This window comes from Tiliqua scincoides, chromosome 2 (assembly GCF_035046505.1).
Source record: "Tiliqua scincoides isolate rTilSci1 chromosome 2, rTilSci1.hap2, whole genome shotgun sequence".
In the NCBI taxonomy this organism is placed as follows: Eukaryota; Metazoa; Chordata; class Lepidosauria; order Squamata; family Scincidae; genus Tiliqua; species Tiliqua scincoides.
Window position 1 is genome coordinate 147928004 of NC_089822.1, and position 25312 is coordinate 147953315.

Below are 25312 nucleotides of genomic sequence, written 5' to 3' on the forward strand. Positions count from 1 at the left end.
GACTAAATTCAGATACGTAACAGGCATGCAGGATCAAGGACAGCCATATATGACCATGAAAGGACAAAGCAAGGGTGCTACAAGTTACAATTACAGCAGGTTTCATTGGATAAGAAATCTGCTTTCTGTTTCCCAGCAAGTCTTTGAGTGATTGACCAATCGTGCAACTTTTCTGGGGAAGACAAACAGGAAGGCATGTATAGCTGCCAAAAATTAAACAAATCCCATAATAAGATGAACTTGAGGTAAATTGCCTGAAAACACATCCCAAATATGAAATTGTAACATAAAATCCAATTTAATGCATTCAAGCTTCAGAAAAGTAAGACTTTTTGCAGTCACCAGAATATTAAAGACTAAAGTTGTCAATTCTTAAAATTAATTAAAAAAATTAATGGTACTTGGGTGGAGGCAGAGCATGGAGCAGGTCTAGGGATGTTACCAGTCATTTTGAGTGATTATCATGATATGGGTGGGACTGGATTCAGAGCCCAAGACAGGATTTGCATGTTCACTGGAGGTTTACAACTAAAGAAAAAAACTAGACTGGGAAAAAAAATACAGCCTTGTAGTTCTTCTGGAATCTTGTCCAAAAATGGGGGGAGGGGGGAACATTGCCAAACCAAGTTCCCCCTCCCCCCCGGTTAGTTGGCAACTCCATTCAAAGGGCCAACAATAGGATCCTGACAGTGTTTCACAATGTAATTTGGGGCCACATGAAAAACATATACAGGTGGAGCCTATTTATCCGCGTTAGTTCCGTTCCGTGACTCAATTTCATGACTCAATTGCGCGCTCCACCTTGCTGCACGTGTTCTGGCTACAGAGATTTTCTGCCCCCCTTCCCCTCTTCAGCCTCTTTGCTGGCTCAGGGGCTCCAGGAATGTTACTGATCCTTTGAAAAGGAAATCTCTTCCAGGGCTCCAGGACTATTTCCCTGCCTGGGCGAGGCAGAGCCTTTTTGCAGTGTTTTGGGCTGCCTGGAAATGGAGTGAGATGCCAGTACAGGGCAAAGGAGGCAAAGGTGTGTGTAACTTTCCGTTCCCCCACCCCATTTGCATTGAGACAAATCCGCAGATTAAATAGTTGGCAACCTTCAGTCTCGAAAGACTATGGTATAAGCCTACAGCACCCGGTATTCCCAGGCGGTCTCCCATCCAAGTACTAACCAGGCCTGACCCTGCTTAGCTTCCAAGATCAGATGAGATCGGGTATGTGCAGGGTAACAAAAATCTGTGGATAGGCTGCACCTGTATAAGGGTTCCAGAGCTCCTGACAGCTTCCAAAATGCTTCCATCAAGATGAAGCAGGAGTGCTTGCCTGTGAGAATGACATACCTTTCAGAAACAGGTGGGAAAATCTATTAAGGGCCAGAAAGATAGAATAACTTGCCTGCTCCCAACCCCTGAAAGATCCTTCTCAAAATAATGCAATTGCAAATATTATCCCTGAGTACCTCTCTTCCATCCATGAATCGGCATAATGGGAACTATGTTGGCAGCCATGGCAATTCATATATGGAGCCTTGCTCCTTGTAAAGATATCATTTTTGGATTATAAACTTCAGCTCAGTCAGTATATATTATATTATCCAGCTAAAGGGAGTTGGATGGAGTAGGAAGGAGAGAAGGGAATTCTAAATAATTTTCCTATGTTCAGATAGTGGCATAAGCTCCTAAATCAGGCTTGATTTGAATTGCCACTGAATTTTGTCAACATGTCAGTGTGAAGCTGGAGGCTCCTGTTCAGGTAAAATATCTGAGAAATTCAAAATGAAGGACCAAAAAAAATCTTTCATTGTTTCAGAATGAAGCCAGATTGTTTGGTGTGATTGGTGTGAGGTATTTCAATCAGATCACACCAGGTTAGCTCCAGTTACACTGGTTATCAATTTCTTTCCAGGCACAATTCAAATTGGGACTTTCAACTTTTAAGACAGGTTTTTAACAATTTGAGGCCAGATTATTTTAAGGAACACCTGTACAAACCTGTACAAACTGTACAATCTGTACAAACCTGATCAGGTGATCTGTTCAGCAACAGAGGCTGTGTTGATGGTCCTGCTGCTTGCTGAGATATGACAAATGGTGATGAGAGGTAGTGTCAGGAGTGATTTCAAATTTTTGATTTTGAATAAATGTTAGATGATTGCAGCCAGAGTGCTTGCATGTAAACCATTAATAGTAGTGTGGCTAGAGCAGGCTAAGAGATTCTGACATGGCTGAAGTTAATTTGAGGATTTCCAGTTTCAAGCAAAGAATATGAATAAAGTGGCAGGAATGCAAAATGGCATTCCTTGGCCTTTGGGAGAGAACTTCATACATTCCATGGCCATCAATTCCCTCATAACATTATGGTGCCATGACTGGTCAGGGACAAGAGAGGATAAGGCAATAAGAGAGGAAGGGTCACTGAACTTAAAGGAAGGAGGGAGGGATAACACCAGATTAACAGACTAATGACTTGTAAAAGGAGAAGGGAGTGACATATTGAATAAGAAAATGTGAAAATGTGAATAAGAAAAAAAACACCAAAATGTTAAAAAGGAACCCAATACAGCAGTTCATCAGAGATGGACGGTGAAAAGAAAAAAAACAACATCCATGTGTCAGAACGACATCAGGGCTGGCTACTTTGGCTGTATAGTGTTGTAAGTACTATATGTATCTGATGGCTGACATGTAGGATTTCCTCCTACACACTTCCGAATAAAACGTAAGGAGGAAAATGCTTTCTAAGCTGCATTGGTTTGCTTTTTAAGTTACAGGTCCAGCCTATTTATACATGGATTTTTTATACACAGATTTGACTCAACACAAATGGCCCTTGCAAATGAGAAGGAATGTGCTGATCCCTGGAGAAGGGAAAAATGCATCCCTTTAAAATTAGTTTAAAAAACTGAACAGTCCTTTAATAGCCTCATTAATGAGAGGGGGGGGGGCAGCTGGCTGACAATCCATCAATCCTTCTGTCCCCAGCAGACCCCTCCCTTCCCCCTGAGCATGTGAAAGAAAGGTGATCATTTTGCATTGGTGAAGGGAGGGGCTTAGTAAAGCACCTTTCTAAGCTCTTTGAGGATGACTGATTGACGGATTGTCTTCTTAATGACTCATCTTACATCACAAAGGTCAGTAAGGCTATTTTTAAATCACCGGAGCAAAGAAACTTTGTTTTTTAAATTGATTTGCTATAGTGCGTTTTTTGCCATCCACGTGAGTGCTTGGAAAGGAACCCGCGCAAATAACGAGGCTCAACCTGTATAGGGCTTCTCTTTCCTTCCAAGCTTGGATGCTCAGTGCCGAAAGTTGGATGGTCTTCCTCCCCACCATGGTGATGGTCTGTGCTGCAGCATTATGCAATTTCTTCCTACAGAACGGGAAATGGTGCTTCCACCTCCCCTATAAAATCCATAGGTGTGTAAACCATGCAGCCAAACCAGGAATTCTGCATTTTACATTCAGTAACTCCCTGCAGTGAGACTCACTTGACTCAAGCTGATTGTGACAAACTGATTGTGTATCCTGGAGTCAATCCTGCAAGACAATCAAATTCACTGAGAGACTTGAAACTAAAGAACAGGTACATCATTCCTACTTATCTCTGGATTGTGTTCTCCAGGGACAGCCAGCTTTCCAGCATTTGGGGCTTCTGTATCCTTAATAGTTGCACAGACTGGAGGGGGGAAATTTGAGCAGGTATAGCTTGTCACATCATTGTTCAGCAAACACTTTGTGAGTCTGAAAAGCTGTACATCAAGATGGTCACAGCTTTGTAACTCTTAAAGGTACAGGAGCCCAGATGTGAAAGGTTGGCTTTCCCTTGTGATCATAAGAGAGGAGTTGCCCATGTTCCCTGCTTAGCCTGTCTTTTTCACCCCTTTTACTCCAGAGCTATCCCAGTTAAATCAACAGAATCCAAGTCCTGTATGGATTTTAGACTTATTTTTCTCATTGACTTGCCAGTTGTTTCTCTTCAGGTTTACCAGAGATTCCAGCCAACGAGGAGATTCTCCCGAAACCTTTTATTTTGTTGCTTAATTGGGAGACAAGGTAGTGGCATTTTCTCCCACTCATTTGTTTCCCCACTACCATCTGTCCTTCCAATCACTCTCCTCTCCTGTCTGCTGTAGCCAGCAGGCCACTTGGTATGGAGAAGGAGGAAAGCACTGCAAGGGGCAGACAGGGAGGAGAAGCTTGAGTTGCACTTCAGGAACAAATTTAAAGGGGCAGGGAAAATTTCAGCCCAGCAGCTCTATTCCTATATCATTGCATCAAACATTGGGACAAAGAGCAATCTGCCACTGATGTATTTCTACTAGGTGTCCACAGATGGAATCTCTAGCATCTAACATATGGGGAAAGATGCTTTAAAAACAATAAGATGATTAGGTACTGTGGAAGTAAGGGGCAAGAACATGATACCATTTGAAATCACACAAACCTCTTTTTTTAGGATTCCTCCCTTCCCCTGTTTGCAGCTCCTCTTCTCTCCATGTAATGGCAAAATGAGTTCTCGGGCATTCAGGGATAGATTTGCATAGCAATTTAAATTTAGGGATGAGCAACTGAAGACCCAGAGCCAAAGCTAGTCAAAAAGGAGGACTAGCTGCTCCCACCCACTCCTGCCAACCAAGAGCCCAGAGAATGATGGCTCTGGCAGTTCACTGAGAGGAGTGGAGGGGCTCTCCAACCTCAAAGTAGCCCCAGTACTGGACTAAGTACTGGATTGTATTTAATTACATTACTTTTTGTGTCCAATCCTTTTTTCCAAGTTGGCCCTTCACTCACTTTTTTTTTTTTTTTAAATTCTATTAGTTTAGGCTAAAAGGCAGTGGCTGTAGGGCCCAAGGTCACTCGGTGAATTTCATGGCTGAGTGAGGATTTGAACTCGGGTCTTCCTGATCCTAATCAAATATGCTAATCGCCATGCACATTGCCATGGACTCTGCTATTGGTACCAGCACTATCTACATGACAGGTGGAGAAACAGAGGGACAAACAGACAGGAAGAACTGGTTCAGACTTAGGCGCTGAGTACCATGGCTTCAACAACCTACACCCCCCCCCGCTACTAGCCCAAGAAAATCTATAATGCAATTACATTTGTTTGACGCACGTGTGAGGCAAAAAGAAGCTCGCCGTCGGCAGCACCATTCACTGCTAATTGCAGTGCGCCTTTGCTAAGGGACAACTACAGAGCAATTTTGTTGAGCGCAGAACAATCAAGAGAAGGGGAGCACTAAACACTTTTGACTTGTGCAATTATTCCCTCTCTCACCCTTAAAAAATTGTTAAAATTCCCCACAACCCCCTCCCCCCTGCTGTTCTCTGAAACAAACCCCTAGTGAGTCTCTTTATTTACACAAAATGCCTCACAAATGCAAGAATTGCAAAAAGCCAGGAAGGGAATCCGCAGCAGGACCTGCCCGCCTCGGAATCAAAGGGGAGGCTGCCACGTTGGATTTCAGGTCACGTTCCTGCATCTTGCAAGGAGCCCTTTGGGGGAATGTGTGCCTGTAAAGAAGCACACATTTGTGTGCTTGTGTGCTGCATGGCTTGGAGGACAATACCAACACTGTGCAACCTGACAGGGGCGGCCCACACGGTGCACGGTGTTTTGGGTATGGATCGTGATATAGCAGCGATTTTCAACCAGTGTGCCGTGGCACATTGATGCACTGCGAATGGACCACAGGTGTGCCATGGGAGTTTGGGGGAAATGTCATTTATCAATAGGGACATTGGGGGATGTGATCCCCGTGCCAGGAACATGCTATGCCTTGTTAATTGTCAAAAAACAGATGGTGTGCCTTGACAATTTTTACACCTTGTCAGTATGCCATGAGATGAAAAAGTTTAAAAATCACTGTGCTATAGGGTAGCCTCCTTTCTGGAGGAAGTGAAGTTACTACCTTACCTCTCAGAAACACAAGCCTAAGCCATGTCTTCCTTCACAAATATTGCAGTAACATGTGGGGTTCCAGTGACCCTCCCATCTAGACTTCTGTCCAGCCCCATCCCTGATCAGCTTCAGTAAAACTACAGCAACTGGTGTTCCCAGACTATTCACCATGCCCCTAATGTTATTGTCCAGGTAAATGCCACTTCCAGAAATAACCCTATGCAAGAGGTCCATACTATTTCCATTTTTTTTCCAGATAGGCAGTCAGATAGGTTGAGAGAAAGCAACTTTTTCCCAAGGTCATGCTGGAAGAACAGAATCTGCAAATGTGGCTCACAGCTTCTAGTGTGATAACTCATCCTGCCACTCTAGGGTTCAATTTGGCAGGGCCAAAAAACCTCAACATACAGTGTGATAAAAAGGAGATCCAATGAAAGACATTCTGAAGTTGCTGAAATTCTCACTTGTGAATTCAAGCTGCCATTTAGTAATTCATAATGACAGTCAAAGGAAACAGTAAAAATAAGGCATCAGTAAGGGCAGAGGAGTTGTATACCTGATCTCAGAATGCATACATAGCTATTCCAACCCCTCTCATGGGAACAGGAGAGATTGTCAAAGGCACATGACTACATTTTCCAGAAAGTATATACCACCAAAATCTGGAAAACTGCACTCCATGGACTACTATGCTCATAAAGCAAGAGGCAGAAAACACTTGGGTGGGACAGAGGACAGCTGTTTTGAAGGTATTGTCTAAGATCTGGTATAGCATAACAGCTAAGAGTACAAGTTGTTAGCCAGGAAGCCTCCACTCAACAATGAACTCAATAGGTGATCTCTGTTGGATAATTATGTCTCAGCCTTCATCCCAGATGCCAAGTGTGGAGATGGTACTACTGACCAACCCTTAGAGCCTAACTGCACAGCTCAAGACAACAAAATTCTGTGATTGGATCTCTTATTCCCTTACATTTTAGCAAACAGAAGTGGTGAGTAAGAGAAGGGGAACAGATAAGCACAAATTGGAACCATGTTGCAGTCAGATGGGGCTTAAGCTTTTTCCAACTACCCCACTGGTATTTGATCCATCAGGAGGCCCTAATATATAAATATAAGCTTCCCCAACAGAGAAAATTGCAAACAAAAGCTGGGGTATGGCCATTTTTATCAAGACAAAAGTGCTAGGGGAAATTGCTAACTTCTCCCCTAGCATCATAATTCTGATTCAGATTGCTCAGCACCTGTTATCTGCTAAAATTTAAAGAGATGGAAGATCTGATCATAGATTTCCATCATCTCATCTAGTTAGGGCCATTAGAAGGTTGTTGTATGGATTATTGATAAATGTATGCAAAGGGCTTTGAAAACACACAAAAAGCACTACATAATGATATGGAGAAGCAAGATGACATAACATCTTCATCAGTACCTAATGTTCCTTAGTGGGGTAAAGTCCCAGAGTGTAATCATTCTTGGGAAGCGATGATGGAGATAGAAGTGTATGCAGTGGCCTAATGTATGCCTTTTTTTGTTTAAAAGTGTTTTCACAACTTAAATTAGAATCAGTAATAGAATTTTCTGCATCTCTGACCTAAGTGAAAGAGCCATGTTGATTACAATTGTCAATCAATTTACAAAATCACGTCAACAAGTTTCACAAGTGGTGAATTGGACACTGAGAGCATTCTTACAATCACTCCTGAAACATCTCAGATGTCTTATGCCTTTTCTAGGATCCAAAGAAGAAACACAGCAAGCTCTGATTTCTTTTGTCAATTTCTCAGTTGCCAAACTAGTTCCTGAAACAGAAAGCTGAGCTGAGCGGAAAAGTCGAGACACAATGCCCCACGTAGAAAAGGGACCTCCCTTGTGATCAAAAGCAGCTCTCTCTTTCCCCAAAGGATTAATATGTTTCTAAACCCGTTAACTTTTAATTACCACCTGAGCAAGCTGGCTGAGTGCCATCTACATCTCTATTAAAATTCAATTTATGCCCATCATAACTAATTCTGCCGCCCTAGCTTTCTCACCGGCAGCCTTCAATTTCCAGACAAGATGTCCAAAGCTTCATCTCTCTGCACTAAATCTCCAAAGGGGCACTGGGTGTGTGTGTGCTGGGCTGCTGGGCTGAGGGCAGTAGGCTGCATCTTAAGTGAATGAGGAAATGGGCCAGGCTCCATGAGTAATTTTCAGGAAGCCCCTTGTCTCATTAATTTCATAGAGACGATTGGCTCATTTGGATACTCTGTTCTTCTTAACTTACACTTATTCTCAATTTAGCTGCTGTAAGGACAGCTCTACAGTCACATTAGAATTGCTGCAGCAAACACAGAACATGCAGAGGTCACATGCACATCTCTAAAACACCATACATCTGTATGATCCAGGTTCAAATTCCGCCTCAGCCATGAAGCTTCCTGGGTGACCTTGGGCCAGTCACTTTCTGTCAGCCTCACCTACCTCACAGGGTTGGTGTGAGGACAAAAGGAGGGGAGCAGTTGTGTACACCGCCCTGAGCTCTTTGGAGGAAGGGCGGTTTTAAAATGTGATAAACAAACAAACAAACGAATGGAAACCCAATGAAGTTTTTCATAAGTATATGCACAGTGGTGTATTAAGGTTGTGCATACATATGTAGTATCACAAGTTTGCTGACTGAGGGAAATGTTGAGATAACATCAGTATATCCTGTAACAATTGTAATGTATAAAGCTACCCAGCATGGAGCCTGGATCTAAAGAACTGCCCAGGAAATTTAGGCTTGAGATAGGTAATGGGTTTTAAGAGAGTGGAAAATGTTACAATAGTGTTATCACTCCCCACACTATAGTGTATCTCAGTTTATTTCTTTTGTCTCACTGCTGTTTGTGGTGAAACAGATTTTATAGAGTTCTTCAAGAAGTACAAAAACTCATGAAGATCAAGCAGATCAAACACTGCTTGACCAGAGAAATACCACTCTTTGTGTGTACACAATGGCACTAGGCCAACCACTAAGTTCAGGACAAACGTGGGAATTCCCAGCTACCACTACTCTTACAATGGGCTCCTTCCCTCTGTCAAAGCCAAGAATTGCCACTGCACCCTGCTCCTTTCCAGCAAACAGAATGTAAGAGCCCTCTCATTCACACCCACCTCTCATACCAGAACCAACACTGCATGGCTCCCATACTACGATTTGAGCCATTAAAGTAACATTGTCTTACACGCTTTGTCCTGAAAAGCCCAATAGGTAGCAGTGTAAAAAGGACAACAGGAGTTCTAATCTGACAAATTCTCATTGACATTACCAGGACATATGAGAAGATGGTAAAGACAGGGAGGATTCTTGAGCATCAGCCACCTGCCAGGTAACCTAGGAAGTTTGATGGGGGGAAGGGTAGAGGAGGTGTGACCAGTGATGGAGAACCATGCTCTTGTGCATTTTGACAGTGGATGGGACAGATGCTGAACGCTTTGTAGAGCCTGATTAGCCAAATGTGCCTCTAAACACATCCTCTCCGTGCTGCCAAGTTTCATGTCCAATTCTGCATTATCCTGATTCGCAAGAAGAACTTATAAGCACAAAGAATATTATACACAAAGAGCCTAGAGTTTTTCTCCCAGATTTACTCCACTTGATCTTCCCTTATTTAGCCCAGGCAGTGATAACACATCAAAGTGGAATGTTTTGCAATTGAGGAATAGGAGAATATTGTTTCTGTGTTATTTGTTTTCATTTGTGGTGGCACAATAAAATAATGTGTCACCACAAATGAAAAATGCTTTGCAAATGGAAAAGTCACCTGGTTTTTGCACTGTGGCTATTCTGAAAAGTATTCATGCTTAAAAACAAAGAAAAAAAGGAAAAAAAAACCCTGTAAAAGGGGTTCTGTTTGAAAAACAATCACTACAAAAGATTTGAACACTGGAGTGGTACCATGAATTTTTGCCATTATTAAGATTAAAATCCTTTTAAGCAATTGCACTAAGTGGCATTGTCATATTGTCCCTTGTCCTCTGCTGAGAAAGATGCCCAGCACCTCACATTCCCTCCCCTAAGCTCTCAAATGTACCGTGGATTGGAAATGATAAGAAGCAACAGAAGGTTTTTGCAATGTAGCTATCTTCTCCAAAGCTCAGTGGGGGACTCCGTGTCTCTCCCGTCCTCTCTCATTGATGTTGGCATCCTTCAGTCTCAGAAGACTATGGTATCGTGCTCTGAATAGTGGTTCTGGAACAGAGTGTCCTCTCCAGTGCGCGAAGCCTGGGTAAAGTAGATATGGAGGATAGACTGTTACCCATGCAGCCAATTCCCCCTCTCCACATCACTGAAATGGTCCAAAGGAAAGGCAGAAGCCAATACAGTTGGTTCTAGCAGCTTCGCAGGAGTTGCCAGAACGTGACTGTGTTCAGCCATGAATGGCCTCAGGGACTCTGGCTCCGGATTTTGCCTCAAGGTTGACTCCTGAAGCCTTTTCCATAACTGGATGTAGCCACAAGGCAGTGGAGGTTTGGGATCTGAGTTTTCCTTCTCTCAGATGAGCTGCCTTCCCAGGTTAACAAGTTCCATTTACCCGGTGGCTGTTTAGTCGCCTCTTACAACAAGTACAGCCAAACTGAGGGCCTATTCTTATCCCCAGCTCCCAGGGGAGTCTCATTATTATCCCCAGCCTCTCTCATTATTATTATGAGTACTTATATACCACTTTTCAACAAAAAAGTGCTTAACAAACCGGTTTACATAGTAAAATAAATAAAAAAAATAGTTCCCTGTCCTCCAAAAGACTCACAGTTTAACAGCAGATGCAGAAGAGACACCAGCAACAGCTGCTGGAAAAGATGCCATGCTGGTGGCAGTTACGCTCCCCCTGCTAAATAAGTATAAGACAGTTACGCTCCCCCTGCTAAATATAAGAGGACACCAGTTTAAAAGGTCCAGTAGCAGTATGGCTCTGAATTGCAGGGGAGCAACTATGGGAGAGGAGTATGTCTTTCTTCCCAGTTTTTGGGCTTCCCACAGGCAGTTCATGGGCCACTGTGGGGAAAAGGATGCTGGATGGGCCTTTGGCTTGATTCAGCAGGGCTTATCCTATGGTCTTATGGGAGAGAAGGGGCTTGTGACCAGCACAAGCAGAGGCTGGCTAGTAAGATAGCTGATATTTGTGGACCCCTAGCCTGGACTCAACAGAAACATGCTGCATTCTATCAAGAGCCTAAGGGCAATTCATGGACTGAGGTTGCAATCCTATACACACTTTCCTGGGAATGAGCCCCACTGAACACAGCAGGGCTCACTTCCAAGCAGATGTGCACAGGACTGTGCTATGAGTTTCTTAGCAAAACAGTCTGGCTTTTTTGCTCAGCTCTGAAGGGTTCAGCTTGACAGAGGCACTCAGATAGCCAGTTCAATTAAGACATAGCTGTGTGATACTGCCTTGAAACAGGAAGTTTTTCCTCTGCTTCTCTGAGGGGAGATTTGAGCCTGCTGTCCACAGCATGTGATGTGGGCCAGGCATCCAATAAGACCCTTTTCCGCAGCTGTCAGTGAGGGAACTGTACACTTGGTGACATTGCCTTCCTTCTGGGGGGTCCTAGAATGAGGAGGTGTTGCCATGGCAGCAAGATGCCTTTAAGTTTGATGCCTTTCAATGGGGAAATGGCTTGTCTCGGGCTGAATTATTGATTAAAATGGGGAGGATGACACACATACACAGAGGAGATGCAGAGAAGAGCTCGGCTTGATTTAAAGACAGGCCTCAAGTGGCCATGACTCCATGACACTGGCTTTCTTTTCAAATTACCAGCAGGGCCCAAGTGAAAGGGAAAGAGATGGAAGGAAAGTTTTTGATGGGTCTCCACAGTAGAATGGAGAGAGAAAGGGAGAGGGAGAAATTGCTACATAACCAGAAGCAGAGTTATCAGGAAACTGGATGGATAAACACTGGCAATCAGAACAGAGGATAATTAACACACTATTTGAAGAGGAAACAACTCCTCAAAAGCACCAGTCTCTAGAACACTAGTGAGTAAAAGTGTTTTTCATCTTCAGGGTGCTCTAACTAAATGGTACCAAATTAGAGAAGACAAGTGCTGCAGAAATTAACAAGCAGTGAAACCCAGTTTGGCAATTGTGCTTGTGTGCCTTGTGTCTTGCAATGTATCTTTAGCAAAGGCATAAGGTATTGCCTTCAGGAGTCATGGGATGAGGGGAAAAAATCAGTTCTCATTTGATTGATGAAGTACATTTTATCCCTCTTATCTGAAAAGGTAAAGCAAAATAAAATAAAAAAAGAGAATCCCAGAAGCATGAATTCTGGAAGGGAAAAAGTCACATTTTGAAAGAGGTCTGGAATTTGTTTTTGGATCACTAATGCTTTATCCATGCATCCGACTTGTACTGGACATGGTTATTACAAGATGGATGCTTATATCGGACAGTGAGGGAAAGCAGTAAAGGAAATTTAGACAAATGTTACATTTTGTCATGTCATCACCCCACACTACAGGCCTCCTCACATTGCTTCCCAATATAAATTTCCCCCGAAGCTGCTGTTAGTCCAGCTGATGAAAAACAAGCAGGCATCATACAGGTTCATGTGCTTTCCCTCCAGTGAAGTTAACAGTTAAAAGCGTTTTCTCAGATTGAGAAAATGGGCAGGGGGCAAAGGTGAAACCTCCCTTCACCCAGCACGACTGCTCTGAGCCCCCAATGGCTGTGTTAAAAATTGAAGTTGAAATAGTGTTCACAGATCTCCGACACCATGTCAGCTTTGGTCCTTGGTCAAATGACTTGTTGATGGCATGCCATGTTGGTGGCAAGGCTGAAGAAATAAGTGGAGTCGTGAGGGTGGCGAACAGGCACACCCTTTGCCCTAACCAAAAAGCCCAATGGCACCGACTAGGATGAATCACCCTGTGCACCTCTGCCATCCTGAACCACGGAACCTGTATGGATGCAGAAGCAGCTTCAGCCAGGGACAGGCCCAGCCAAAGCCTGGCGGTTTCCTGAGGCTGCACCACATTTTACTGCCCTTCTGTACATATGCACCACCACCTCACACACTCAGCAATGGCCACTTTCCCCCATGTTTTCCAGCCCTGCTACAGGAAGGGGGAGAAGAAACCTGCTGCTGCTACTACCACCTCATCCGCCCAAGAGTTCAGGAAAGCAGCTGGGTGGGCAAGTAGGGCAAGGCAATCCTTACCTTGGGCTCCAGTACTATCTCCTTTCTCCACACTGTCCTACTTGAAATAAACAGGGTGAATGGAGCTCAACCTATTTAATTGAGAAAAGATGGCATGCAGGAAGGAGGTGGCACCAAAACTCAAGGAAAGGCAGTGGGAGTTGGAGCAGACTCCAGATCACTTTGCTCTGCCTCTCCTAGCTCAACCTGGCTGCTTTCCAATGCAGCTGAGTATGCAAGGAGGTGTGAGGAAGTTCCTCCCTTCTTCATCATTGAAAGAAGATGTGGGCTGCCACTGCCCTGATCCTCTTCCTGTTCACTAAAAGACAAGAGGAAGAAGATCACAAGCAGCTCAATGGGCAGCAGACTGGAGGGGGCCGCAGGCAAGTGCAGGGGCCCCCTCTTTGTTTCACCTGTCCCCCTAACCCGATGCTAAGTGCAAGCCTTTCAGTCAGCATCATGGGTGGGCTGGCCTTGGCTAGGACATGCCTAGCCATACCACTGGTCACACCAGAGAGCCTAGACCTGGCCTAGGAGAGACAAAGGACCAAGTAGAAATCACCTGCACCCTGCTGGGTTTTGCTAACACCTGGCTATTGATCAAGACTATCCGCCTGACCGTGGCCAAGGAACTGACTCTGAGTTTCCTGCCTCTAGATTAGTCAATCAGAAGGGTAAACATCAGAGCCTGCATAATATCACATAAGGAGCTGGCTAGTTTATAAGCAGAGTGCATTTTATTCCAGCTCTGAACAAAGGTGGTTTGTACATTGCTGACTGCCCCCTCTCTCCACTTGGAGGTTAACATAGGAAACTGCAACAATGAAAGTGATTCCTAGACAGGTTTATGTAGGCTTTTATTGTTCTCATTTTGTCTCTGATTGCAACTATTTTGGCCATTTGTCCTTTCCCATTCCTTAATTTTCCTTTTTAAAAAATGTACTCTTGTTATTACATAAGAAAATAAGAACAGCCCCACTGGATCAAGCCATAGGCCCATCTAGTCCAGCTTCCTGTATCTCACAGCAGACCACCAAATGCCCCAGGGAGCACACCAGATAACAAGAGACCTGCATCCTGGTGCCCTCCTTTGCATCTGGCATTCTGACATAGCCCATTTCTAAAATGGGCCAGGGTGGTGTAGTGGTTTGGGAGATAGACTCAGACCTGGAAGATCCAGGTTCAAATCCCCCCTCAGCCATGAAGCACCCTGGGTGACCTTGGGCCAGTCACTTTCTCTCAGCCTCACCTACCTCACAGGGTTGTTGTGAGGACAAAAGGGAGCAGCCATGTACACCACCCTGAGCTCTTTGGAGGAAGGGCGGTATAAAAATGTGATAAAATAATAAATAAATAAAATAAATAAATAAAATCAGGAGGTTGCACATACACATCATGGCTTGTAACCCGTAATGGATTTTTCCTCCAGAAACTTGTCCAATCCCCTTTTAAAGGCATCCAGGCCAGATGCCATTCTTATGTCTTAGTCTTACAATCTGCTTGTCTACTTATGTTTATCCAGAGCAATGAGCTATTGTCCCTTGCTCCCTGACAGACTGTGCAGGACCGTTTTCACCTAGGTCAAGTGTGGGTGCTAAAGAATTGGTATTTGTCAGGTTAGTAGCTCCTCAGGATCTGCCTAGAGCGGCGGTTCTCAAACTGTGTGTCCAGGACCCACCAGTGGATCATGACCAAATTTTTGATGGTTTGTGAAACTGACAAGGCAGATTAGGCTGTGTGCATCAAGGGTTAGGCAAGCTGCTACTTGGGGGTGGGGGTAGCACTGCTGCCTAATCACCATTATAGTCACACACCTTGGCATTTATAAATCAGGCAGCAACCTCTAGGGCCTCAACCCTAGAACCCAGCCTCTAGGGCTCTCAAACTTTTTAAAGAAAAGCCAACTTTTAAAGTTTGAGAACCATTGGCCTAGAGCAGGGGTGTCCAAACTTTTTGGCAAAAGGGCCACATCATCTCTCTGACACTGTGTTGGGGGCCAGGAAAAAAAGAATTAATGTACATTTAAAATTTGAATAAATGTACATATATTTACATAAATGAATACATTAGAGATGAAATTTATATGAATGAATGACGGTCTTGTGATAAAAGGTCTTGTACAAAGCAACACCAGCCTTTCCTTTGAAGCCACTGCTGCTTCACAATGAAAAAGTAAGCAGTGGAGGGAGCCCTCGGCCCACAGTTTGTGCGAGAGGTTGATTGTCGCACTGAGAGCAATTGTGTTGGGCCAGCGTGGACTCCAGCAAGTCACTGGTGGGCCAGAACCTCATTGGAGACTGGGGGTTCCCCGCAGGCTGGATTGGGGGTCCCTGAGGGCTGCAAATGGCCCCCGGGCCAGGGTTTGCGCACCCCAGGGTAGAGCTATTATCTGAGGGCCATTACCATGCTAAGGGATCTCCATAATTGGATTTCCTTCAGACAAAAGGTAGGGTGACAAAGGACAGCCACATTTTGGGAGCTTTTCCCTTCCTGGTGGCAGCTACTCTTTTTGACTTGGTACCTAAGCCAAATGATGGAAAGGTCATGATTACAGGCTATGTGACTTGCTTACACCACATCCCCACACCAATGGCTGTGAGGCCTTCTCCAGATCACCACAGAGGGGAAGAAAGAGATTAATGTGAATCTACAGTTTAATTTAAGGTCTTCAAAACCTGTGAAAAATAAAGGCCTGCTCTACTCACCCCATTATCTTCAATCAACAAATGGCATAAGGAGGTCATCACAGATGGCCCTGAACTATGCTTCTTGTGACTTACAACAAACACTGAACTCAGAGAATCAAATAGTTTTTCTTCTGGCAACTGTACTGGCCTTGTGGAACCACTGACTGTAGAAAACAGAAAACCTTGGGGAAAGAGCAACTTTTGAAATAGTTGGTGCCCACACCTTTCCCATTTTCTCTCAATGAGAACTTAATCTATTTGGCCTGACAAGAAGAAAACTGAGAGGTGGATGTGATCAATGTATATAAATATTTGAACATGGGTAAGCCACAGCTTTGCAGCATGCTCTTCAATCTTGCCATCAGAGGACTACCAAGTTCTAATACCTGGAAGAAGGAATTGGATAAGCTTAAAATAAGTGTGTTTCCTAGCAGTGACAGTAATTAAAACACAGAAAGTGCTCAGTAGAGGAAGGAGGGAGGGCCCAAAATCACTTGAACTTTTAAAATCATGTCTCATAGGGATGCTTTAATCCAGCTAAAGTGAATCTTACGGACAGACTACATGTTACTTTAAACATGCAGTTTGCTCCTGTGCTTCTTTTTTAAGTAGCAGCTGTTAGAGGGCCCACTCAGGATCAGGACCGCAGCATGGCAAGGAGGGAGGGAAGTTAACTCCAACAGGGCTGTGGTTCTCATGGAAATCACATGCACACATGGATATTTGCCTGCACATAAAGCTGCTATATATGTCCAGGAGAAAGGCTGCTCCTGAGAGAAATAACAGCTTCAGGGGTCCGATTTCCACTGGAATTACAGCACAAGAAGAAAGGGTTAAGCTGCTTTCCCACATGCTGTGTTCCCCATCCTGATTCCCTCCCCCCCTGCACACTGCTATTTAAAAAGAAAAAAGTAAAGGCAGACTACATGTTTAATCTAACATGTAGTCTGGCTGTTATACTTGCAGAATGCAGAACACCATGTCAAAAATTATCATTTGCATTTCCTCCTGAACACAAGGAATATGAAGCTACAAAATCTCTGAACGGCTGGGCAAGTTTGTGGTCCACGGGAAGTCGATTTTACACTGATGGGCCATTTGTAGCTGGCCAACTGTGGTGGCTACATGGGTGATTCTTAAGAAATACTAAGAAAGATAAACTCCCTAGGATATGCTGAGTCTGAATGCCTCAATCCTAATGTTTGCCAAGTAAAAACATCCCACGATAGACAGACGGGCAGACAAAATTCCATTAGGAATCTGTTCCATTAGGAAAAGAAAATCCAAACAAGGAAATAAAAACAATACTTTTATTGAGACTAACCAAAATTCAAGCTTTCAGGTTGCACGGAGCTCTTCTTCAGGCTAGCTGCTAATGCACACACTCAAAACTGGAAAAAGAGATTTTTTGAGGGCATAGTACTAGGTGTTGTCTCTAATTTGTTGCAGTCTTGATGGTAATGGAGGAAGCTGTCTGCACACTAATTTAGTTAGGTCTGTGTCTTATGTGAGAAGATCCAAGGTCATTCAGAGACAAATTGAGACAGAGGGACAACTGAGTCTCTCTTTTTGAAAATAACAAAAACCAGCCCTAATGGAGCATTACAGCACACACATATTTGAAGAACAAGCTCTTGTCAAATGCCAACTACAAGTTCTGCTAATGTTCACTTGGAAAGTTCAGGTTTGCACATCAAGCAGCTGACCTCCATCTTGGTGAGTCAAGGTGTTAAGGTTTTTCTTTGCAGATCAATAACAGGAAACAAAAAAACTGGAGATAAGGAATTTGCTTTCAATGGACTGAGTCATCCTGGCCTAATAAGTATGATATCATGATGGTCAGAGCTGTAGAATTTTTCTAGGAAAGTTGTTTCAAGGGAGTTCAGAATGGTCAGCAATGTCAGGAGATGGGAAATTCATTGGTAATTGGGGCATAGTACATGAAACTGTTCAACTCCTTGGGCATAAGGCAGAGTTAATCTGGCTGAATAAGGCATAAATGCAGCTTGCCTGAGGAATTCCTTCCATTTTTGCTTTTAAGATTCAAGAGTTACAGGTCCATCACTCTCTGGTTATAGTAAACAAATTTGCTAATCAAAGCAGCCCTTTGGACACTGCTTCCATTCTCCACCTTTCTAGTTTTTCCAGAGAGTGGAAAATGTCACAGTTCTAGTATTCTGTGCATGACCTTTGCATGCAATGAACAACAACTGAACACTCTCTACCCCCAGTCCACCTTTCTGTTTGCTCCACAAGAAAATAAATTGATTAAAGAACCAAGAGTGGTTCCTCTGCACAAGCTGAGAGTTACAGATGACACATGCCTCAAGGGCTTTTACTACTACGGGGATAATGACAGACAGCAGCCTGCAGGGACAGAATTGAAGGTGGGAAGGAGGAACATTCATTGCAGGCTCACAATCCCCTGGGAGTGAAAGAAGGCCACTCATGTTGTACCTGTATTCCAGTGAGAACTTGGTCAGCTCCTTGTTGTCATGCAACCATTTGAACTCCAGAGGCCAGCTGCCTTCTGCCATGCAGGTCAGAACCAAGCGGTTCCCCTCCAGATGGACCTGGGTACGCACCGGCTCTGTCTTGAAATATGGAGAAACATCATCTGCAAAGACAAGAAAAAGGAGTTTTTAGAATAATGTACTCTTTCCAAGTACTCCCTAAAGAGCACAAGAGCTTTGAAACTGGGTCAGACAAATAGTCCATTGATCCTATATCTAATCTGTGACACAGTCACTATTGCTTGTTTCAGGGGAGAATAATGAGAAGCTGTCGAAAAATTATAGAAAGATCTAGTCTCTGAATTCTGCAGTTATAATACTGTTAATACTGTTAATAATTATAAGAAGCCCTGTGTGTAAGAAGCTATTCTTATTAGGATATACAGTATTAGAGCTATGTGTTATTAAGTGTTGTCACTGTCATTAGATTGATTTCAAATATCATACGTATATAAATAAATACAAACAACTAGTGAGACAATCTGAATCAATTTGGTAAAGCGGTTGACCAAATTAAGGACAGCATCTTGGTGCTTTCTTCAGTTTTATTTACCGGTACTATGGTACTTGTGTCCTCAATGATTGTGTTATGGTCAAATGCATCCAGGCCTCTGATTGCCAGATGCAGGGGAGGGGACCAGGATGCAGGTTGTGCCTGTTGTCTTGTGTGCTCCCTAAAGCATTTGGTTGGCCACTGTGAGATACAGGAAGCTGGACTAGAATGGGCCTTTGGAATGATCCAGCAGGGCTCTTCTTATGTTCTAATCTAGGTAATTTGTGTTCCCGGACATTTGCATCTGGCTTTTTTTTGAGTCTGGATCATTTGCATCCCAATATAACAGTGCAATAAACCCCATACTATATATCCTAAGCTTCTTAATACCAGCCCTACCTTTACATTTTAAAAATAAAGAAGTACACCTAATAAAAATATACATATATTAGGACACAAATGTTGTCCAGGATGCAATGATCCTGTTACTTTATTTACCAATTCAAACTGAGAGTCTAACCCAGAATGTTGCTTTTTGTTGAGCCAATACTCCTGAACAAAAGCGTGTTGCTTGGTTTCCATGGCAAAATGTTTAACACAAGGTCATTTAGATGTTGTTTCAAAAATAAAAGGTTTATTTCAAATACAACATCAGATTTATACTGTGTGTGCATTTGAGCCAATTGAAAATATTTCACCATTGCATTGTTACCCAGAGAAGGCAGCAGCCATTTGATGAAGCAGATCTCTCCCCAGTAATAACAGAACTGAGCTCTTGTTACAATATTAAAGCAAAGGCACTGCAATCCTTTCAACATGTGAGTTAGGCCCACATAAACCTACATTTATGGTCATTAGGACTGGTACAATTTCAGATACAGACATTATGCATTGACTTAGCACAATCAGCTTGCTACTAGCACCCCAAATAAGTTGGTAAAAGGTAATGAAATGACAGAAATGAGTGACAATTAGAGGAAAAGCTGGGGCACCTTGTAAAAGGCAGGGCCATGAGACCAGCTGAACAGCCACTTCAGCCATAAGGAACCCACCTGCATGCCCCTGATTTTGAAGGCCATCTGCAACAGGAGTTTTATGGCTTGATCCTATAAGGCACATATGCTGGCAGAGCTCCTGGTCTGCTGTTGTAAGTGCCACTGTGGCATTGTCAAAGTTATGCTGCTGTCACATGTTTCAGGGCTGTCAGCACAAATAGCCAGAGGCTTGGATGCTGTGCTGGAGCACTTAAGATGGTGGAGAAGAGACCCATTGATGGTTGGGGGGGGGGGTACAGAGGGGTCAGTACTTACCCTCTCCATCACAGCATGAACCATTGTGTTGGTGGCACTGCATGCTATGGTTGGCAGGAGATACGATTGGGCCCTAAGTGTAGTTGCTTTTATTACTTATTTATACTTTCACTATTTATTGTTGCAACCCCCTTGAGTGTGTTACTGCAGAAAGGCTATATAAATAAATACAAACATTTATTTATTCTCTGATTAATTAATTTAAAGCAAGCTTTTCCTTACCACCTTTTGCCCCTGATTCTAATGCCCAACATTTGAAAGCAATTCCATGCTGACAAAATCTGGTGTCCTGCCTCAACGTTCCTGGAGCCCAACTGCATGAAGAGCACCAGTCTCTGCTAGTCATAAATTTAACTTCCTGCCAGCAGAGGGCACAGCTGTTTCTTCAACCTGCAGGGTGTCATCAGTTCTTGGGGGTGGGGGAGAACAGGAAGATAATTGCCTATTTGCACACATTAATGCATTCATGTGCATGAACCATCTAAAAATTCAAGAAAAGATAGAGTGCCAAAGCTCCAGTTAGGCCACACAACTGCTGCCTGCAAGGCAAAACACCTCTCTGCAAAGTGAGGGGACAGAGAGCACAGATAAAATGCAAGGCAGGAAGCCTGACAAGAGAGAAAGGAAGGTAACTAGGGAGGTGGTTGAGGTTAGGGCCCCTCCTTTTCTCAAGAGGAGGGGGGCATGACTCCTTTGAATTGGCTCCTTTACTTGCATGTAGAGATGTTTTTACATCTTTGCCAATTTCTCTCTCTTCCCATTGGCTGTCAAGCAGAGTCAAGCAGCCATCCCTTATTTCCTTCATCACTCCCTACTACTTGGGTGGACATGTTCTTGTCTGCCGTTGTGCCTATAATTTGTCTTCCTTTTCACTGGCTGCTACCCCAAACCTATATTGCCTCTCATTGGGCAATATGTATGGATATGCCTTCCTTTCTCACCAGCAAACATGTTGCATCCTTCTGGTTACTGTAATTGCTGAGATGAAGCAATGAGAAAGCTTTCCTCCTTTTTTAGAATACACTTTAGGGCCAGAGACTGAGAAAGCGATCCAAGGACTTGCTGGTTTGTGGTTTGGGCAATGCAGTAATGGGCTGGATGCCCTCTGTCTGGTTAGACTGCACAAACCATTGTGAGTTGAATACAGTAGCTACGAACCAGGAGACTCTCCCTGGTGGCTTTAGGAAAGAATTTAAAGCCCACTATTCCTGTGAATGCATATCGTTGTGGTACTCTGTACTATGAGTACAAGATGGATGATCAAGCAATTGAACAAGCTATTACTGTTCACTATTACTTGCAACAGTACTTTAATGTAATACCTGTACTTGAAGAAATAAGACTGCTCACAGACATACCACCTTATAGATTTTTAGTAAGCAGTGATTTTTCACCTTTGTAAAGACGTTCACAAAAAACAAAAATCACACACAATTTAGTTCTAGCCCCACCCAGGGCCTTGCCAAATGCTGCTGATCCTTACCTAATGCTGTGCAAGGCTCTGCTTCTCCCGCTCTCTAATAATCTCACTCAGTACCCTTCCCCATCCACATTTCCTCTTCCCCTCTGTCCCCCCTCCTCCTTTTCCAATCCAGGGAGTGGAAGAAGGAGAAGAAGGAGCATCGGAGGCAGGCTGGTGGACAGAGATGGATGTTCCTCCCACCAATCTGCTGCCAACTACTTCAGTTGGCTTCCTGGATCAGCCAGCCCTTCCCCCTCTTGTTGATAGGAACAGATCTATGACAAATACAAACAACTTTAAAAAAATGTTTCTCTAACTGTACATTTGGGATTGTCCCCCTGCATCTCCTGCCAACACACCACAGAGTCATTTGACAGCATGCTTTCAGTATATTAAAAAGTCTGAGGATTTTGCATACACATAATTGAAGACAATGAAATGCCCATTAGGGATGGGTGAATAGCCTGGTTGGTGTTCACTCCCTAAATCAATTGGGCCCTTTGAGAATTCCTGTCAGATGCTCAGAAACCTTTGATGGGTTTTTTCAAGATTTCAAAATAAATGTTTAAAGGGTCCAATTGGAGTCAGTCCTCCATGGTACCTGAGTGTCAAAAATTCTTACATTGGTAAGGGGTACAACAGATCAAATACAGGGCCGCAATGAAGACTGGAGGGACTGACAGGCAGAGCATGCTGACCAGACCGCAAGCCCCATGGTGCTATGGCAGGAAATGACTCCTTGCAGATGTCTGAAAAAAAAAATTTGCTATGGTTATTTTCATGGATAATTCAAATGAACCCTGGAGTGTACAAGTACCTTGTTTTTTTAATCTCCACCCAGAATGCAGTTTGCTGCCCACTGTATTGGAGAACAAAGCATGAGGGCTATCACAGTTCAGAATTATGGCCAGGGATGCCACTACAACTCAACTATGGTGAGCTCCAATCGTCTGGGCTGTGTTATTTATTTATTTACTCCACCACCACCACCACTCACTTTTGTATAGCACCCTTTATCCAAGGAGCTCTGGATGGGGTACATGGTTAGAACCTCAAATGATGCATTCACCATAAGCAAACCAAAATTCAAGTCAAAAACCCCAAAATCAGTTCCATGCCCAGTATGACCAGGCCCTCAGGTTCATTCTTCTTTAAAGAGGGAAATGCTATCACTGTGGACCTTTTATGTATAAACAGGAATGACCCATCCATAAGGTGTGGCAAAGCAGCTGCCTCCAGTGGCTGGCTAGGCAGAGGGTGCTCTGCACCCTGTGCTTGCCTACCATCTGCCCAGTGGCTCTACCATGCTACATCTTTTTCTTTCTACTTTCTACTCTCCTGAGAAGAGGATGGGAGGGCGGCTTACTTTCCCCTTCACTGCTGATTCTTCAAAGCAGACCAGGAGGAGAGGATACTGGAAGCTCCCAGGATCCTCTCTGCCTGGCCAGTTTCAGTGGCAGGTGGTGGAGATGGCAATGGGGGAGGGGGTCTAAGTGTACACATTCGTGTGCATAAAAAGGGGGGGTTGGAATGTGGGCATGGCTTCAGGAGCCACTTTGACTTTGGCTAGATCTATGTATGACTGGAACAGAGAAAAAGACATGTGCAAGGTTATATAGAATTATTACACACTTCAGAGAACTCAGTCTGTAATTTACAGACTGACGGAGCTGCCCCCCTCCACTCCTGGCATTCTGTGCCATATTGTCGACAGTGACACAGCTCTGACCTCTTGGCCATCTCTTTTCCTACTTGAGCCATTTAGTAACCATATCAACAAGAGCTTAAAGTCCATCTAGGATTTCTCTAAGCTGCTTTGCTTCCTTTATTCCAGCCTGGCTTGGTAGCGTTTCTGAAGTCATGCTGGGCTTTTAAGATAGAGGGTGGAACAGGGTTGGGGGAATCTGAAGAAGGAAACAAGAAAAGCCCAGTCTGCCATTTTATTTGCTATGTAAAACTGTTCAGTTGAAGTGCACAGCTTCATTTTCTGTTTAACAAATGGAATTCCTTTTCACTTCAAAGGCACATTCATATTTCCCAACAGCTTTCAAGTGTACTTTGAATCACATTATTCTCACGTATACAAAAGAAAAAAAGAAAAAAAATCCCCAACACCCTCCTCAGTTCTTTAGTTCTTGGTATCAATTTGTTATAAAACAATAACATTCCAGGGCTTGTGTGATTAAATTCCTCTTTACATGTGGGACCAATTCAGAAAAGGGGGAAAGAAAAAGCCTCTTCAACCAACAAACAGTGCGTACACACACACACACACACACACATGCAGAAAGCACCATGTTAAAAGGGTTTAAGCTTTTCAAGCCCCCACGCAGGGCAATTTGCTGCAAGGTACACATTTATATTTTATTGCTTCTCTTGTCCTCTGGGGCTTTTTAGAAGCTGAACAAACTAAAGAGTGTCAACTTCAAGGCAGTAAAACGTTTGAAGTGTGCACTTTCCTCCAAAGGTATCACAGTTTCATGCAAGGGTTAGGGATCTGACAGCCTTCTGAGAAGAAAATAGAGTCAAGAGTAATCTTCATTTCCTTCATTCCCAAGGAATGCGGCCTTGCCCTACACTGTGAAGAGGATGCTCAGGTTACATTGCACTAACTCTAGCCTGCAGTTTGAATGGATGCTGAGAAGATGAAGCCCAACCGCAAACCCATTCACCAGTTCTAGCTTCTGGCCTTTGAGTTGCTTTGCTCTTAACACACACTACTAACTCCTCACTCATTAGGTTCCTGTGACCTACTGCTTGATTAAAACTAGGGGTTCCCAATTCTTTTCTGACACACTTCCAATGCCCAACACTTCCAATGCCCAATTCAGCATACAAATATCTTCCATCACTTTGCCTCTCTGCCAAGCCAAAATAGTACAGCTATGGTATTTTTGACTGTAATAAAATGGTTTTTAAGATACAAGAGCCCAGGCAGGGGAAAAAATAACACCTTAGCAACTCCATTTGGAACCGTCCTTTTGAGACTCAGAAATACAGGGGATAATGCCATATCACAAATGTGAATTACCAACTTTTTGGTGAATTACCAACTTCCCAACCAACTTTTCAGCAGGCCATGTACAGCAGGATATAGGCTCGGGCCAGATGGGAAATGTAGATTCATGATGGCGGTGGCCAGGAAGGGCTGCAGGGGCGGCAGCAGCGAAGAGGAGGAGGAGAACCTGCAGCGCTGTTGGGAGGCCGCCTGGGACACAGAGGACGAGGCTTCCCAAGCAACCACAGCATCCCAGTTGTGAAAGAAGCAGGACAGCTGGTAATGGGAGGGCTGAGTACGGAGCAGAGCAGAGGGGGACGATGACTGAGAACAGCTACCTTAGTTTCCTTCCATCCGGAAGTGTCAGGCTGCAGCGAATTTGCATAACTCTATGGAATTGAGCACAGCGCGTTTTTTTTTAATTGCGCCGAGTCACAGAACGGAACTAACGTGGATAAATAGGCTCCACCTGTATTTATATACTGCTTTGCAACTAAAGGTTCACAAAGTGGTTTACAGAGAAAAATCAAATAACTAATGGCTCCCTGTCCCAAAAGGGCTCACAATCTAAAAAGATGCAGAAAAATAATTAACAGCAGAAACATCCAAATATTCAATACCAAACGTCTTGTCAGAATTTTTCTGTACCCCCCTTGTTTTCCATGAATTGTCACTTAAGTTTAGCACAGAGTTGGTTTCTGTTACCTGCATTTATTTGTTTATATTTTATCTGTACTAATCTTTCAAATTTTAATATTTAGTGCTAAAGGATGCCCCTT

The 25312-nt window shown here is 43.6% G+C and overlaps 1 protein-coding gene and 1 pseudogene across 5 annotated transcripts in view; both read right to left on the bottom strand.

Moving 5' to 3' along the window:
- SDK2 (sidekick cell adhesion molecule 2) overlaps nt 1–25312 on the bottom strand; it is a 357514-nt gene that overhangs the window by 136913 nt on the left and 195289 nt on the right. For 4 of the 5 annotated variants that reach the window (XM_066618344.1, XM_066618341.1, XM_066618343.1 and 1 more), the window contains exon 2: nt 18215–18374. In XM_066618344.1, the coding sequence (XP_066474441.1) occupies nt 18215–18374 (160 nt within the window). Of the gene's footprint in view, nt 1–18214; nt 18375–22157; nt 22229–25312 lie in introns of those variants that run through there. The other variant, XM_066618342.1, reaches the window with a different exon arrangement.
- Nucleotides 1121–1241, bottom strand: LOC136643148 (5S ribosomal RNA; annotated as a pseudogene).